This window comes from Monopterus albus, unplaced genomic scaffold (genome assembly GCF_001952655.1).
Source record: "Monopterus albus unplaced genomic scaffold, M_albus_1.0 scaffold192.1, whole genome shotgun sequence".
Lineage (NCBI taxonomy): Eukaryota > Metazoa > Chordata > Actinopteri > Synbranchiformes > Synbranchidae > Monopterus > Monopterus albus.
The window spans coordinates 717,855-730,168 of record NW_018128072.1 but is presented as its reverse complement, the minus strand read 5'-3'; the positions used below and the strand labels follow the sequence as shown (position 1 = coordinate 730,168).

General features: G+C 41.8%; 1 protein-coding gene across 1 annotated transcript in view; it reads right to left on the bottom strand.

Annotated features, from left to right (window-relative positions):
- Nucleotides 1-11,649, bottom strand: part of LOC109970190 (myocardin) — an 11,826-nt gene extending 177 nt beyond the window's left edge. Inside the window, exons 1-15 of the mRNA XM_020617587.1 lie at nucleotides 11,548-11,649; nucleotides 8,970-9,023; nucleotides 8,246-8,301; nucleotides 7,727-7,793; nucleotides 6,871-6,996; nucleotides 6,559-6,755; nucleotides 6,254-6,394; nucleotides 2,208-2,373; nucleotides 1,935-2,091; nucleotides 1,677-1,821; nucleotides 999-1,544; nucleotides 820-918; nucleotides 525-662; nucleotides 383-437; nucleotides 3-303 (exon numbers count right to left, since the gene is read on the bottom strand). Coding sequence (XP_020473243.1) covers nucleotides 3-303; nucleotides 383-437; nucleotides 525-662; nucleotides 820-918; nucleotides 999-1,544; nucleotides 1,677-1,821; nucleotides 1,935-2,091; nucleotides 2,208-2,373; nucleotides 6,254-6,394; nucleotides 6,559-6,755; nucleotides 6,871-6,996; nucleotides 7,727-7,793; nucleotides 8,246-8,301; nucleotides 8,970-9,023; nucleotides 11,548-11,602 — 2,303 coding nt within the window. The 5' untranslated portion in view covers nucleotides 11,603-11,649. The remainder of the gene's footprint in view (nucleotides 1-2; nucleotides 304-382; nucleotides 438-524; nucleotides 663-819; nucleotides 919-998; nucleotides 1,545-1,676; nucleotides 1,822-1,934; nucleotides 2,092-2,207; nucleotides 2,374-6,253; nucleotides 6,395-6,558; nucleotides 6,756-6,870; nucleotides 6,997-7,726; nucleotides 7,794-8,245; nucleotides 8,302-8,969; nucleotides 9,024-11,547) is intronic.
- Nucleotides 11,650-12,314: the final 665 nt, after the last annotated feature.

Below are 12,314 nucleotides of genomic sequence, written 5' to 3'. Positions count from 1 at the left end.
GCGTTTCAAGCCAGTCTGCAGCATCAAATGGTGTTGGAGCCCGTCGTTTCCGTGACTTTCCAGTGGATGGCAGAGGGGAGATACAGATGAGGGGTGGAGGAGGCGCTGGGACAACCTGGCTGGGGTTTATTACAGCAGGAGATGGAGGAAGCTCCAACAAGAGAGAGGAGCAAAGGGGTGAGGGCAGGAAGTTGTCATCCCTGTTGTACTGCTGGGAGGACTGGGACTGAATAGCCTGAGGAGAAGGTGCACGGCTGGGGGCAGAGTGGGCTATGGATTTATGATCAGACACAGTGACAGAACCTAGAAGAGAGGTAGTTTAATTATTAGACCCTGAAATAAATATGAGTGCCATTTAAGTCTATTAGTTCTAGATACTCACCAACACAAGTAATAGGCTCATCTAGAATGTCATCTATGGACTGCCGAGGGTCCATCTGTGACCAGAAGGCAAGAAAGATATTTAGTTGCCATTGTACCAAAGAACCTTTGTGATTTCTTCCTTATCATGTATAGACTCTAACCTGTGCTTTCTGGATAGCCTCCTGCAGTTCTTCTTCCAAGCTGCGAACACTGTGCACAGTCTGAACAGGACTTGCTGTAATCTGCACTGGCAGCTCGTAGTCCTGGCCGATCACATCACACTGTTGGCAGCTAAACACCTGATTAGAAAGCAGAGGTAATTTAGCTGACAGGTGGTGAAGATAGCATGCTTACATGTTTGAGCAGTTTACTAAATTGAAGGCTGTGTTGTGTACTCTTGAAAAGTCATATCCATGCAGTTATCCAAGATATCTTTGTATGGATTTGTGTGTTTACCTGTGTAAACAACACCTCTGTTTGTGCATTTGTTTCTGGCTTCCCTTTAGTGTATCCTGGACCCTGTTGCAGGAAAGGATGAAGGGATCCTCCACAAGACTGAAGAATGGTGAAAAGGTATTAGTTATTGTGCTCTGGAAAACATTTATTTTAGTAAATCCAAGCCTGTCTGTCCTCACCTCTGTGCCAGTGTTATCAGAGCGGTCCCTGGGCCTGCTTCGTATCCTCTCCCTCATTTCTAGCTCCACACTCAGCTCCTGCTGCTCCTTCTTAATTGTCCACAGAGTCCCACTCTGCAGGGGTGAGGAGGACGACAGGGGTAGAGTGGGACTGGGAGTTCCTGAGGCACTGCTGGTAGGTGCCAGGAAAATAGCCCTGGAAATACCACACTGTTCACCTGCCAAACCCACTGATGCAGCATTTGTTAAACCACTGGCTTTCAGAATGCCATTTGGAGTGTCACTGAGAATCCCATTAGGAATTCCCCTGTTTGGGCTGCTGCTAGGTGAATCTGGTCCAGAGCTTGAGCTTGAGCTGGGGCTCTGACTGGCTGGCAGTGGGGGGCAGGAAGTAAGGAGCTCCATGCTGGTACCCAGCTGGGAGAGGGGAGTAGGAGTGAGGCAAGCATGGGGAAGCTGGAAGGGGCGGAGACGCTGCAATAGTGCAGGCTTGGTGCCGGAGACAGGGAGACCACGTTTACGCAGCTGCTGCCGCAACTCTGACACCTGAGGGAGGTGAAGAGATGAAGGTGGAAGGGCAAAGGACAATTATAAGTTAGTACTCACCATGGATTGTACATACTGTAGTTGTAATTCTTAGGCACTTTCTGCCTTTCAGTGCTTTCATGCTTGTCTTACTGTTAGATCAACAAGATTTGCAGGGAGAAGCTCAGGTTTGGATCCTGGGCTTGTATGCATAGAGGTGTGGTTTGCTGTGGCGGGAAGAGGTTGGGGGTTCATGGGCACGGCTCCAGTGGACTTCACAGGATCACTATGATCTCTGCTGAAGGAATGACAGTAGTATTAACTCATCCAAACCATCTGAGAACTAATGTCTTGTTGCATAATTGACTCCATTTGAATATCCTGACACATAACGGTAAACTGTTTGCATACCTGGATACAACAGTGAGCTGTTGCTGTAGTTGTTGCTGTTGCTGCTGGTTTTGGAGGATTTCCAGCTGGAGGAAGACCTGTTGCTGATTCAGGAGATGGGAATAGGCTGGGTCTAAAGACTGCGTAGGGGTAGGGCACTTCTGTTTGGTGCCTCCCCCTGGAAATATAATTTTGTGGGGCTTAATTTAAGCAACTAGCATCAAGTTCATGCACTGAACTGATACATTTTTAAAAAATGAAGCGATGAAGAAATGTGAAGTAACAGATTGGTACCTCCAGTCCCAGACAGCCCTCTCTGGTCTGGAGGAATGTATTGGTGATACTTGAGTTTCCTCATTTTGGGTTTTGTGTCCCTCGGTTTCCGTGAGTGGGGGAGGTTGTTAAAGTTGAGAGGCGGGGAGAGGGATGAGGAGCAAGTGGGGCTAGGAGGCCGAGCTGTCTGTAGGGACACACACATCCCCTGAAATTGTAACCATACTGTGGTTCTAGTGAGTAATTTCATGAATGGCATATAAAATATGTAAAAATGTTGAGTCGTTTCACATTATTTGACAGTATATGCTCCATGTCAAGGTTAAATTCTTACATGAAATGTACAAATGCTTCACAAATCTCCAGATGACAGCATATGCTCATTCTGACATACAATCATGCTGGTTGTGTGTGAATATGTTAACCTACAGGGCAAATTCTGAGCTTCCCCAGAACTGCAAATTGACAGTAATGAATGCAGAGAAGCTTACAGCAGAGCATTGTGTCTGAAATAACAGAGTAGTGACCATCCTGTTAGGTTAAAGACCTCTGTAGTGCTCTTTTATCTCTTATGTTGTATGCCTAGTTTGAATATACCACAGCAAGCTCACTCAATTCAATTCAGTTCAATTAAATTCAAAACAACAATCATTTCAGGGCAGTTTACATAGTAAGGTTATAGTAAGGAGCCCAGAGCATCGTGGGGCCCCCAGCAGCTTAGGCCTATAGCACCATAACTAAGGGAAGGCTCAAGGTCACCCGAGCCAGCTCTAATTATAAGCTATATCAAAAAGGAAAGCCTTAAATTTCATCTTAAACGTAGAGAGGGTGTCCGCCTCCTGAACTGACACTGGGAGTTGGTTCCAAAGGAGAGGATTTTGATAGTTAAAGGGTCTGCCTCCCATTCTACGTCTGTGGACACTAGCCCTATAAAATGATTTGTATCATATTTGCTATTCGAGTTTCTGAGCAAAACAAAATTGCCAAAAATGCCCCATGTATCAAATGTAATACAATAAATAAATAAACAAAATAATATGGCACATTTATACCTATATCTCTGTCTATGCATAAATGGCAAATAAAAATCTTGAATCTTAAATTTTCTTTTGGATTTTGTTAAAAGGTTTAATGAACATCTCAGTTCCAAAAAATTAGAATGTTCTGGCTATTTTTTGATGTGTCAGGCTTTACAGGGCTAGGAACCACCTGCTCCAAGTGCTCTGTTAGGATGATAAGGCTCTACGAGGTCTTTAAGATACAATGGAGCCTTGTCATTAAGGGCTTTGTATGTTAGGAGAAGGATTTTAAATTCTATTCTGAATTTTACAGGGAGCCAGTGGAGAGAAGCTAATATGGGAGAGATATGATCTCTCTTGCTAGTTCCTGTCAGTACTCTGGCTGCAGCATTTTGGATTAACGGGAGGCTTTTTAGGGAATTATTGGGACATCCTGATAGTAAAGAGTTACAGTAGCTGATCAAAGATGACTCCAAGGTTCCTCACAGTAGTACTGGAGGTCAGAGCTATGTCATCTAGAGAAAATGTATGATTAGACAGCAAATTTTTAAGGTTTTCAGGTCCAAGTACAATGACTTCAGTTTTGTCAAAATTTAGAAGTAAGAAGTTACAGGTCATCCAGGCCTTTGTCTTTAAGGAATGTTTGATGTTTGATCAGCTAATCTGATTCATTTGGCTTCATAGATAAATATAACTGAGTATCATCTGCATAGCAATGAAAATTTATACCATGTTTCCTAAAAATATTGCCTCAGGGAAGCATGTATAACATGAAGAGAACTGGACCTAACACAGAGCCCTGTGGAACACCAACGTTAATGGGCATGAAAGATTCATCATTAATAGGAACTAAACAAAGTGTAACTGATAAAAAAAAAATAAATAAATAAAAAAAATAGAACTGACCTAATTTAGTGCGGTGCCTTTAAATCCTACTGACATGTTCCAGTCTCTGTAATAAGATGTGATCAGTGGTGTCAAAAGCAGCACTGAGGTCTATGAGGATAAGTATGGAGACAAGTCCTTTGTCTGAGTCTAGGAAGAGATCATTGGTGACTTTCACCAATGCGGTTTCTGTATTATGATGGACTCTAAATCCTGACTGAAAATTCTCAAACAAATCATTCTTGTGCAAATGGTCACATAACTGCTTTGCAACAGCTTTTTCAAGAATTTTAGAAAGAAAAAGGAGATTGGATATTGGTCTATAATTAGCTAGAACACCTGGGTCAAGAGTAGGCTTTTTGAGTATAAGTTTAATTACAGCAACTTTAAAAGCCTGTGGAACATAACCTGTTAATAGAGAAAGGTTAATCAGATCTAATATAGACATGCTGATTAGGGGTGAAACATCTTTGAGCAGCCTGGTCGGGATGGGGTCTTAGAGACATGATGATGATTTAGATGAAGCAATTGTTGAGGTCAGCTCAGAGAGATCTATGGTATCAAGTATAAATTAGGTCTTACAGATGTTTCTAAAGCTGTAGTACTTGATGATACAGCTGTGAGAGCTGTAGGGAGGATCTGATACATTTTTTCTCTAATAGTTATGATTTTTAATGTAAAGAAGGTCATGATGTCATTTCTGCTGAAATCTAAGTGAACATTAAGCTCAACAGCACTGTGGCTCTTTGTCAGCCTGGCTACAGTGATGAAAAGAAATCTGGGGTTGTTCTTATTTTCTTCTATCAGTGATGAATAATATGTGGTTCTGACACTGCGAAGGGCTTTTTTTATAAATATGTTATTAAACTATCTAAACAGGCTATGAAAAAATCTTCTGACTGGAATGCCACTATACATTCGCATTGCCTGCTTTACAGCTGGGAGCTGTACCACGGGGATAGCATCCTCCAATTCTCTACCTTCTTTTTCAGAGGGGCAACAGTATAAAATGTCATATGCAGGGAGGCTGCAGTGCTATCAACAAGATTATCAACACGTCGGAATAAAGTTAAAGGGGTTGTCCTTCATTGTGTTGGCACATGGCATTAAAGTAAATAATAATGGAATTATTTCAGCATTGTCAGATAGACATCTACTGTAATGAAATATTTCTCACATGCTGTATAATCCATTATTGTAAGTTCAAATGTTATTAAAAATGAGCAGACAAAAGGGGGTTTGGAGGAAATACTATTAGGCTAGATGTTCAATTTCAATGGCATATGTCAGAACAAGACTGAGTGTGTGATTAAAACAGTTAGTGGGTTTATTTACAGTTTGAGTAAAGCCAATTGAGTCTAATAATGAAATAAATGCAGTACTGAGGCTGTCACTGTCAACATCTATATGAATATTAAAATCACCCACTATAATTATTTTATCTGTACTGAGTGCTAAATCAGATAGAAACTCTGAAAACTTGGTTAAAAACTGAATAAGGGGCAGATGGGCAATATACAGTAACAGAGAGAACTGATTTTTTTGTGTGTTCCAGTTTGGGTGAGAGACTCAGAGTGAGCCTTTCAAATGAGTTATAACTATGTTTAGGTCTAAGGTTGATTAATGCACTATCTACATGTTGTATTTCTGAACAAAAAGGTCACGTTATTACATTTTTTTTCTATCTTTCTTCACATTATAATTTCATTTTGAGGAGTCAAAAAATGTTTAAAACAAAAAAGACCAAGGCAGCAGGGTGGTGCAGGGGTTAGCACAAGGATGTGGGATTGAACCTAGCAGCCAGCCAAGGCCTCTCTGTGCCTGTGTAGGTTTTCTCCAGGTACTCTGGCTTCCTCCCACAGAAAACATGTAGGTTAGCTATAGTTGACTGTAAGTAAGAATGGTTGTTTGTCTCTGTGTGTCAGCCCTGTGATAGACTAGTGACCTGTCCAAGGTGTTCCCCACTTCTCGTTTAGTGACAGCTAGTGCTGGCTGCAGTCCCCTAGCAACCCTCTACAGAATAAGTGGTATAGATAATGGATGAATGGATGGGTAAGTGGACAAAAAAGACACTTATACAATTTAAAAGAGCCAAAGTGTGAAATCCAGACAAAAAAACAGTGGGTTTTTTGACAGGACAACCATGTTCTAACCCCACATTACCTTTGGCAGCAGGGGTGTGGGCTGAGAGGTCAGATACATCCCATTTGGTCTCCCAGTTGTTGCCATGGAATTTGATTCAGCCGGTGTTACACTCATAGGTTGTCTGATGCCCTCGGTTGCCGGGGGCAACACCAAACCAGACTGAAGGCAGAATATAAGATTATCAGAGTTGATGTACAAGCCTATTTATAAACTCATCTGTCTGTTAATATTTATCTTAATGTGTTTATCAGAGGGTTTTGGGAGAAATTGATCAAATTTTACACTGTGACACATGAGTCTTAATCTCACTGTTGTTTTCTCACCTGAGGATGACTGGGGCTGTGGTTAAGGGGCAGGGCCACAGCTGAGAAGTCACTCAGTAATTGGTCACCTGAGAGCTCTGGCAAAGAATTAAAGACCGGTAACTGGTGAATGCCATGATGCTCAATGGGCGAGGAGGAGGGGCAGGTGGAGATGTCATCTTTGAAGACATCAGCAGACAGAGGGAAAGGGGCAGGACCTGAGGAAATGAAGAGTGAAAGGAGGTAAGGTCAAAAGAGGAGCCAAGTGGGAAATAAAAAATGTGTGTGAGTCTGTCTGTGTGTGCCAGTGCATCCTGATGCATGTTGACTCACGGTTCTCCAGGGGCAGCGTGTGTTCATGCTTTTGCTCAACAGGTCCAGGCGGATGCTGGATCCTCTCAGTGAGGTCCTCCGCCTGGCAAGCCTTCTTCTGCCTCTGGGCGCCACACACTGTTCTCTCTGTGGGTGGGAGAAAGAGGGAGAAATGGTGCAGATAAGTGGAGAGAATGGGACAGATGGGAGATCAGCAGAGGGAGAGAAGAGGAGATTGAAGAAAGAAAAGCAACAGGATTTCAGAACATATGTGATGTGAGCATGCACAACAGTGTTGCCACAGGCGATCAGTCCCAATTCAAACTAGCAGGGGCTTGAATTAATAGCAAACACTCCTGCCCATAAAGAGAGGTGTTTCCTTGGATATGAACATGCAAACAGGCAGAAAATGTTTGTTTAGGAAGTCAGAAATGCCATATATTAAAATGACTGTCTTTTCAAATTAACAAGAAGGTTAGACGGTGTGGACAGGCAGAGTAGAGACAAAGAGTGATTAGAGAGAGAGATGTCAGCAATGGCAGAAAAAGATCGCCATGATCACTGGATGGGTAGGTTTATCATGTGCTGTCAATCACTGATATGTTTCCAAGCTGCTGAAAATGCAGAGTTACAGCCTGCAACGAGGTCACACTTCTATTTAACTGACAGCTGTTGAAACACCAAGCCCATTGCCAGATTTACACACTTCATTTCCTCACACAATTGCTGTACAGCGAGGAGCGGAGAACAGCACAGACATGAGCAAATAGAGACAGAAAGAAAAAGGCAGGTGGGGAAATGTGTTACAGTGCAGTTGCTGGGAGCATACATTGTAAAGCAGAATAAGATAATAGCATTACTGTAGGCAGGGCATCACCTTGTGCAGTTTCAGTGTTCGGACCACTAGGGGGCGACTTCTGAGTGGCACCATCATCAGTTGGACACTGCGTCGGGAAACAGCGGGTCAGACCAACAACTGGGGAGACTACACTGCAGTTCACTGCATTCACTGCAGCAAAGTATACTAAAGTAAAACCCACTTAATATTCCCCCCTGAATTATTGTAAGGTCTTTAAAATAGTGCTTGGATCATGTGCTACAAGATTCTCTGCTGAAAAAAATTGAGTTCCTTTTAAGTGGGGAGGAGACCACATAACCTATTTAGTGGTGGAAAAACACAGACCTATACTAATGTACTATGTGTAATTAACACCAGTAAGCAAAAATATCTTCTAATTCTGTTCTATCAAATATAATCAACAATACAAATGAAAAACTGTGACATCTGGAGAGGAAAATGTCTTTACTTGGCAGGTTGCCTCTTACTGCATCTAACTCAGTGTATTTGGTCTATAGTGTGAAAATGTCATGCTGGGAAGAACAGGAAGCTACTGACCCGAGTTTTACTCTGGTCTTTCTCTGGTTTTTGAGGGAGGCTGGTAGATTTCAACCCTGTGGAAACAAACAAGGCCCAGTTGTAAGATGAAACAACAATGCAGCATAGGGGAAGATCTTCTCCTATATGACATGGTTTTAAAAAATGTTAGCCTAATAGCACCTCAGGTGAACACAAAGCACCTTTCAACCTACAACTTCTCCCTGCATGTTACAACATGGAGCATTTCAGGCATTCATTTGTGTTAGCAACTATCAGAATGTGCAACCTGCTTCAGTCTCAGACAGATCGGAAGGACATGAAGCAAGGTACACTAACTGTCGGCAAAGTGAATGCATTATGCAATTTCCACATCATGTCCTGTAAATTTCAGTTTACTGTTTCCACTGATTCATAATGAAAATTTCACATCATATTCTCAGCATAAAAGTTATTCTAATTTTAACAATGGCTAAGGTTAGAATTATTCAACTAGGTAAGTATGTTATGACCTGACTCAATGCTCACAGTCTGAGGTTTTCAATCATATAAACACAATTTTCATTTTCTAAAAGTGAAATCAATTGAAAGTAAAAACTGATAAATATAAAACCTGCAAAGACATTTACTAATCAATAGGCATCTGTCAGGGAAAAGAGGAGACAGGACGACTATTAAAATGAAATCCAACGTGCAGCCATAGTATAGATGGATCGATCACAGTGTTAATGGCACATAGACTAACCAGGGTCTGCATTGATTTCACTCTGTCTTCGGTTCTGAATTCTCAGCTGCAGGACTGAAAGACAAGAACAGAGATTGAACTGTCTGCTTTGAAAAGTGATTAAATATTACAAGTTACACTGACAGTAAGTTGTTACCTGGGTGAATAAATCAGGCTGACATAGAAAGGTTAGGGTTAGATGAGCAAAAAAAGACAACACAATCACTGTTAAATGATATGGCCTTGCAACCTATATTATCCTGTGACTTTGCGGTGCTTGTAGATTATATATCTTCTTAGATGCCTGCACACATCTACACACCACATGTGCACAGATGTATTAGCATTCAGTACGAACACAAAAGCAGAGTATGATATATTTTGGTGAGTTTTGAGACCTGACAAGGGAAGGGGAGGGGAGTACTGCATTGGGGGAAGGGGGAGGGTTGAGTGCAGTAACTATTTATCTCTCAGTATGTCTATTTCTGTTGGTCCCATCCCCCCTTCAGCTGTCCACTTTTTCAACAAGCCTCTCCTACATCCCCTGCTCCTCACGTCATTCTCATTTGTGCTGCTGCTCTTCCTGCTTTCAAACTTCCAATTCAAAATAAAAGTTTAATGTCTGGATGGAAGTCCTTACTGTACACACTGTGCTCTTTTAGCAAGCAAGAAAGGCAGTGCTTGTCACAGTGGAGTATCAGTTAGTTTGCACTTAATTGTCTACAGGGGTGGCCAAGCTGGGGCACAGACTCAGAGCGGGGTGGCACACAGTACTTAACTTGTAAATTATGAGGTCCTAGAATGTCACTTGGTGGGGGCAGTGCCACCCCTGGCCACCCCCTGGATCTGCTCATGACTGTCTAATTTGTAAACAATTAACTCCCCTTTAAATGGCATTACTTGACATTCAATACATAACTCGGTGGCTCCCAACCTGTGGGTCAGTCCCAAAAACATCGGAGAAGTGTTGCTAAAGAATTAACAGGACAAAAAACATTTTTACATCTTTACCTTTTTTTTGTTTGTTTATTGCATTTTTCCTGTAAAATAGAAGCTACTCTTACCTATTCACTCCTCTAAAAATAAATGAAATTAAACAATCTTAGCAGGATATTTTGGTTGAACTTCTCACAACTCATAGACACATAAAAGCTCCATTGAGGGGTTTTAAGGGGTTGCAAGCCAAAAGGTTTGTGAATCACTGTTTTAATATAACAATAAAAAAGTGTTATTAACACTCACAATATGTCAAGCATGTACCAACATATGAAAAACTAGTACTTTGTTACAGAGTAGTTGTTAACTACTAGACAAACTATATCATGTCAAACACTGGCTGAAGATAACCAAAGGACAAACATCAGCTTGATATACCGCCACACTAATATATATTTTGAAATCTGCTATGTATATGATTACAAACAGAGCAGCTGCCCTGTAGAAGCATATTTTCCAGCAGGTGTTTGAACACCTTTGGGACCATCTCAGTGTCATTTCCTCGCCTTTACGTTTTCCCAGCCACTTACAACAGCTGCCTGCAAACACAAGAGCAGTCGCTGCCACTTGTAGGAAAATTTGTAGAATGTGGTTATGGGAAGACTGTTTAATGTTATCATTTATTAGTAAAATGGTTGTGTCCTGAAACTTGTATTCAGTAGAGTAATCTATTATTAGATCTAATACAACTTGGTTATAACATGTAGAATCAATTTCAGCTTTTTCAAAACATCTAAATAGCCCTTCCAGGCTATTTATAACCTATGAGAGGTTCTCATCAATCCCACCAGCTACAGTCATACTCTTTAGTTGTAGATCTGCACTGTCTTTTTAAATGCTGTGTAACTTTGCAAAATAATCTGTTAATCATCACAGCTATTACAGTTATTACACATCACAGTTGTCCATTGGAATCATATAAGTTGTAGTAATAACCCTAGGACCTATATGAGTCATATGTCTCTGGTGAATTTTTTTTTTCTGTACATGACCATGTTTTTGTTTTTCTCACTGGAATTGAAATGACCAGGGGGCACAAAAAGTTTATGTCACATATTTTCGTGCACCAATCAGGATTTAGCAATGCTGGAATCAGTCTGATGACAATGGGTGGTTTGATTCTGTCATCATCAAAACTGACCAAACCACACGTTCATGGAAAAGCAAATGATCAGAGTTTTTCAAAGTTAAATTCTTAAAGAATAATAACTCAGGATATTTTTCCAAGACATTAAGACATAAATATTTTGTGTTGTAAAGATTTGAAAGATTAAAATAAAAAGGACTTTTCTGGGCTGTTTTGCCATGCAGAGCAACAAACCAGCACATGTTGTGGTTAAAGTGTCAAATAGTAACATGCTGCGATCTTTAACCTCGGACTCGGGTGCTCAAGACATCTTTGTCTTTCACTAAATCCATTCACCATGATAGCTATTGATGACAGGACAACATGACTGACTAGCCAATAACCTCCACAAACACTTCACCTCTACCTACTGATGCTAATGTTGGTAATTATGCCTGAGATGTAAAGCCATTGTTGCAGGAAACTAAATCTTTCCCCCTGGTTAACAGGCACGAGTTGAGACTCCAGCATCCTCACCTGAGCGGAACTTGTTCCGGATAAGCAGTGACCTCTCAGAAGCCAGCAGCGTCATGGTGGAAGGGAGGTTGTTGGGGGAGTGGATCAGAGAGAATGAGGAAATTCCTGGTGATGCTCTACCAGGAGGAATGAACCCCTCTTCTTCTGTCTCTCACTGTTGGGAAGGAGGGGAGTAGAGGAAGAAGGGGAGTAAGAATAACAGATGCTTGGTAATCCACTGATAGACACAAACCGATATTGATAGAGGCACACAAAACACAGTGGAGATAGATTGAGGGAAATAAAGATGTACGGCCTCTCAGACCCACAGGCTGACTGAACACTGTGGTGAGCTGCTCTGGTAACAGCATGCCTCCCTGTAGACAGCCTGTCATAATCACACAGAGGCCCGCCCGCAGAGACAGAAGTAAGGACACAGAGTATTAAACAGACAAGGAGGCTTTTAGAGAGACAGGGCAAGGAGCTGGAGGAAGAGGAGAGCTGGGCTCGCATGACTGACGGAGACAGAAGGCCCAGTAGAATCTCAGACGTCAGAGCTGGTGGTCATTGATTGTGACGGACGGCAACACCTACAGCATCGCACCACACACATTTGCACTGCGACAGCGGGACCACAAATGTGTCACGCACTAGGAAGAAGGGGAGCAAGCTGGGACTCTACATAGGCGGCATTAGTGCACGCACACAACCTATTAACAATATTAATTTGAAGTGGCCAGCCATAGAACACCCAGAGGAAACCTGTTTGAAGGGAACAGACAAACACA